The sequence below is a fragment of the Gracilinanus agilis genome, chromosome 3, assembly GCF_016433145.1.
Source record: "Gracilinanus agilis isolate LMUSP501 chromosome 3, AgileGrace, whole genome shotgun sequence".
In the NCBI taxonomy this organism is placed as follows: Eukaryota; Metazoa; Chordata; class Mammalia; order Didelphimorphia; family Didelphidae; genus Gracilinanus; species Gracilinanus agilis.
This window is the reverse complement of record NC_058132.1, coordinates 64,397,520-64,401,379: the sequence shown is the minus strand read 5'-3', so window position 1 is coordinate 64,401,379 and position 3,860 is coordinate 64,397,520. Positions and strand designations below refer to the sequence as shown.

Here is a 3,860-nt window from a genome sequence, read left to right as displayed (position 1 = left end):
GAATCTTGTCCTAGAAAGACTGCAGCAACAATTGAAACACATCTTCTCAGAAGTACCTGCCATCCAGAGTAGAACGGTGGACTGGTACTAAAAGCTGGGTGTCCAGACTCTCCAAAGTGGCGGACTTTCCAATATAGCAAAGCTGTTTTCCAGGCATACTACTGAGGTTCTGAAGTAGGGCAATTGGATCCTCTGAGTTTACATCTAATGTTCAGTCCATCAAAGTGATATTTTATGCTTAACATGAACCACCAGCACCAAGTCTAAATGAGGACTGTGCCCTAAAGAACTAACACCATGAATGACAGGGTAGGCCTCAGGAAGCTGAAAGCCACTGCTAAGCCATTCGATGACCAAATCTGGGATCCACAGGAAAACAAAGATATTTAAGAATAATCCAAGCCAAACTGTATCCAGCTTTATTAAAGATACTTTTCATAAACAATCATGGTAATTCAGGCAGGACATGGGCTACGATCGGCAACAGTATACAACAACTTTCAAACTCCCCTCCTCCATGGACTACCAAAAAAACATAAAGTCACTATAAAACCCAATGAAGAGTCTTTATTTTATACTTTAAACAGGGAAAGTTTAGAGTGAGGGTGGACACTTTCACATTGAGCATATGTTGTTTAACAACTTTTCACGAGCCTACCCTGACTTTGAGGAAATGAAATGAAAACTGCAGAATTCTTAATTGGAAAATATCCCCAATATGAAAGGAACTTCGGCTCTTTTTGGAGAGGCTACCAGAGGGCCATAATTCAAGTCCAGATTGCCTGAAAGACTGATATCCAACACAATTGATTTGAGAGTGGGGGAAGGAGGGAAATAGGGGCAGGTCCTGATAGGCCCCTGGTTTTGGAAAAGTCAAGTTGATGCTTATGGCAGACAGGGAAGAAGTACAAATTTTTGAAGATATCCACTCCTACCCCCACTAGACAGGCTGAGGGTATCAGTGTTCATACCTATATATCTGGTGTGTGTGTATGTGTGTGTGTGTGTATATGTGTGTCAGGGAACCCTCTCTTGGTATTCAAGAGAAGTCCTCTCAAAAACTAGGAGGGGAAGAAATCCCCACCTATTTCAACCCAGCTTCTGAGACATTCTATCTGTAACATCTGCCCTATCCCCCGAAAACAACAACAAAGCGTTCTGTGTTCTAACAACATAGCTTAAAAAAAAAGTAAAACAAAATTCTGCATTTTTATAAAACTTGATAAAAAATAGTATTTCAAACTGTACAGTCACCAGAAGTACACAGTTATCAAAAATTCACACAATTCACTTGGCATCTCCAGCACCTTCAGCTTTCTGTGCCTAAAAGAAAAAGAAAATAGTTATCAATAGCATGGATGGGCAGCCACATTTGCTGGAGACCCGAGTATGAATTCTGGCTAGAAACTAATTCACTTTATGCCCCTGGGCAGATCCCTGCCCTTGTTTCATTAGTTGGTCCAACTCTAAGATGAGAATTGTTCATTACATCCCTCACAGGGCTATTGTAAGAAAAGCACTTTGCCAATGATAAAAAGAAAAACCAAACCCTACATATACATTTTTATATATATACACACATATAGGTTTATAATATGTGAACTATTGACCAATCATAAAATTTGCCTGAAACCTATTATTCTAGTCCTGTTAGTATGGCTTTTTTCCCCTCCCATGACCAGGTTTTCAATTTTCAGTTAAGAAGCAATTGTTAGATATTTTAAAGAGACTGACTTGTTGTTTATTTAAAATCCAATTAGGGGTTACTATATGACTTTGGGCAAGTCATAATCCTAGATTTAGAGCTATCAGGGACCTTCAAGATCTAGTCTACTCCCTTCATTTTAGAGATGAGCAAAACTGAGGCCCAGAAAGGGAAACCCCAAATCCCACAGACTGCATTTCCCTTCTTGGGGCTTCAGTCTCCTCATCTGTAAAATGCCGTTAGACTAGATGTCATTTGATGTCCTTTCTGGCTCTTAACATTTTACCATTTTATGAGTGGTGCTTCTGGAGTGGAGGGCAAAAATTTACGAAGTGCATGCAATATTCTCAGCAGTCTTTGGGACAACTGGCAACACATGGCAGTGAAGGAGCAAATTTCTTATTGCAACTTAAAACGTCAGTTCAGTGAATTCCTGCTTTAAAATGGGCAGAAGGAAAAACTGCATTAACCGGAGGACATACAAATGTTCAGATCCCAATGAGATTATGCTGTTGCCATTAAATGCAACCACTCTCTGAGGCCAATAACCATGAGTAAGACTTTACCTGGTCTGTTTTGGCATCTCCATTTTCTGCAGGGTTGTTCCCATCCTTACCGGCGTCAGCCTTTCCCTTTTTCCCTTTGGGTAACTTCTCTCCCTTCTGATAAGAAAAAGATGATTTTGGTACCACTCACAATTCACAAAACTTTAGAAAAAAATTCATCATTGATCAGAAGTGACAAAAACTAGAACTATTTACATCTCTAGGTCTTAAATTTCATGTGGAAAGCGAACAAGTTGGATTAGATCTTGAAGGTCCCTTCTATTTCAAATGTTGCTTGAATTTCCCTCCTTTCATTCCCTCCACAAATCCACTAACTTACCTTTGCAGGTGCCTTTTTGGGTTTGGGTTCTGGCTTTGGAGGGGCAGGTTTCTAAATTCAAAACAGGAAGGAAAATGAGCCTAAAATTAACATCTTGAACTAGAGACTGAACAAGAACTTTGAACTGCAAGCTTTAGCTTTCATTTGAAAACTCTACTCTCCCTTTAAACTCTCCAACTAATTTTATTTTAGGTTAGCTTCCTTTAAAGGCCCAAAGGAAGGATCTAGTGTTTTGGACAAGCATGTAAGAGTCAGTCTGGAGATAGAGTACCATCTCGATCAATTACATCCTGACCTATTCTTCCCTTTCAGAAACACAAAGAGAAAAGTACTCACAGCAGATAACCGTGCTGATCTCCTCTGTGGCTGCAAAAAGAATGGAAGAGCGTTAAGTAGTTAAGGTAGGAAAAACGAGATAAAAAATATAAAGGATATTCACACACAGAGGAATAAAAGCAAAAAAACACCAATAATATTCTTCTGACACCTGCCAGCCCATCTGTCATCAAAGTGCTGTTTCCATAGCAGTTTTTGAAGAACTCATCAGTGACCTTCGGAGGGGGAGGAGGTGCCTGTTGATTGATGGCCCAAGTCCATCCAACAGGTCTGGATCATTGAGCAGCTGGCTCCGAGCTCCCGCCCCCAGAGCCCCGCCCCCTTCCCCCTCCCCCTCAGGAGACAAACTTACTTCGTCCTTAACCTTGGTCTTGTCTCCCTTAGCATCTCCTTCGGCCTGTTAAGAGAAGGCGGGGAGAAGGCTGTCAGGGGAAGGCCAGAGTGCCCCGCCCCGGGGGGTGGGAGCCCGTCGGAGGTCCCGCTGCGGCAAGGACCCTGGGGGCAGCCGCCGCCGCAGCCAGCGCCGGGTGTCTCCAAGAGGCAGAAGCAACAGCTGCAGATGGTGCAAATACCCCCCCCCTTCCCGCTCCCCCGCCCCCGCGGAGGGGAGGGGCCTCGGGTGCCCGTTTCCATGGCACCCGTCGAGCGCTGCAGCGCGCGCGCAGAGCGGCTGGCGCCGGGTGAAGGGAGGGGGTGGAAAGAGAGAATAATAAACCCCCGGCGCGCGCCAGCGTGGGGCTCGGGCGCGGGCCAGGGGGGCGTGGGCGGCCTCGCGCTCCCTGCGTCCCACTCCGGTTCGGTCGCCCCGTGCCGAGGGGCGGGGCGCGGACACGTGGTGCAGGCACCGCCCCCGCAGGGGACGGTTGGCCCCGCCCCCTTCCCCGCCGCGCGGCGGTTTTTGGCGGCAGCGCGTCCTTTCCCTTCCCCCGCCCCC

General features: G+C 45.5%; 1 protein-coding gene across 3 annotated transcripts in view; it reads right to left on the bottom strand.

The window, feature by feature from the left end:
• Positions 1 to 396: 396 nt before the first annotated feature.
• The window catches only part of HMGN2 (high mobility group nucleosomal binding domain 2), a 13,842-nt gene continuing 10,378 nt past the window's right edge, over positions 397 to 3,860 (bottom strand). The window contains exons 2-7 of one of the 3 annotated variants that reach the window (XR_006505779.1): positions 3,279 to 3,323; positions 2,927 to 2,956; positions 2,591 to 2,641; positions 2,272 to 2,367; positions 1,992 to 2,141; positions 397 to 1,323 (exon numbers count right to left, since the gene is read on the bottom strand). Coding sequence is in view for 1 of the 3 variants with exons in the window: in XM_044667918.1 (XP_044523853.1) it covers positions 1,288 to 1,323; positions 2,272 to 2,367; positions 2,591 to 2,641; positions 2,927 to 2,956; positions 3,279 to 3,323 (258 nt within the window). In the remaining 2 variants the exon portion in view is untranslated. The remainder of the gene's footprint in view (positions 1,324 to 1,991; positions 2,142 to 2,271; positions 2,368 to 2,590; positions 2,642 to 2,926; positions 2,957 to 3,278; positions 3,324 to 3,860) is intronic. The other 2 variants (XR_006505780.1, XM_044667918.1) reach the window with 2 other exon arrangements.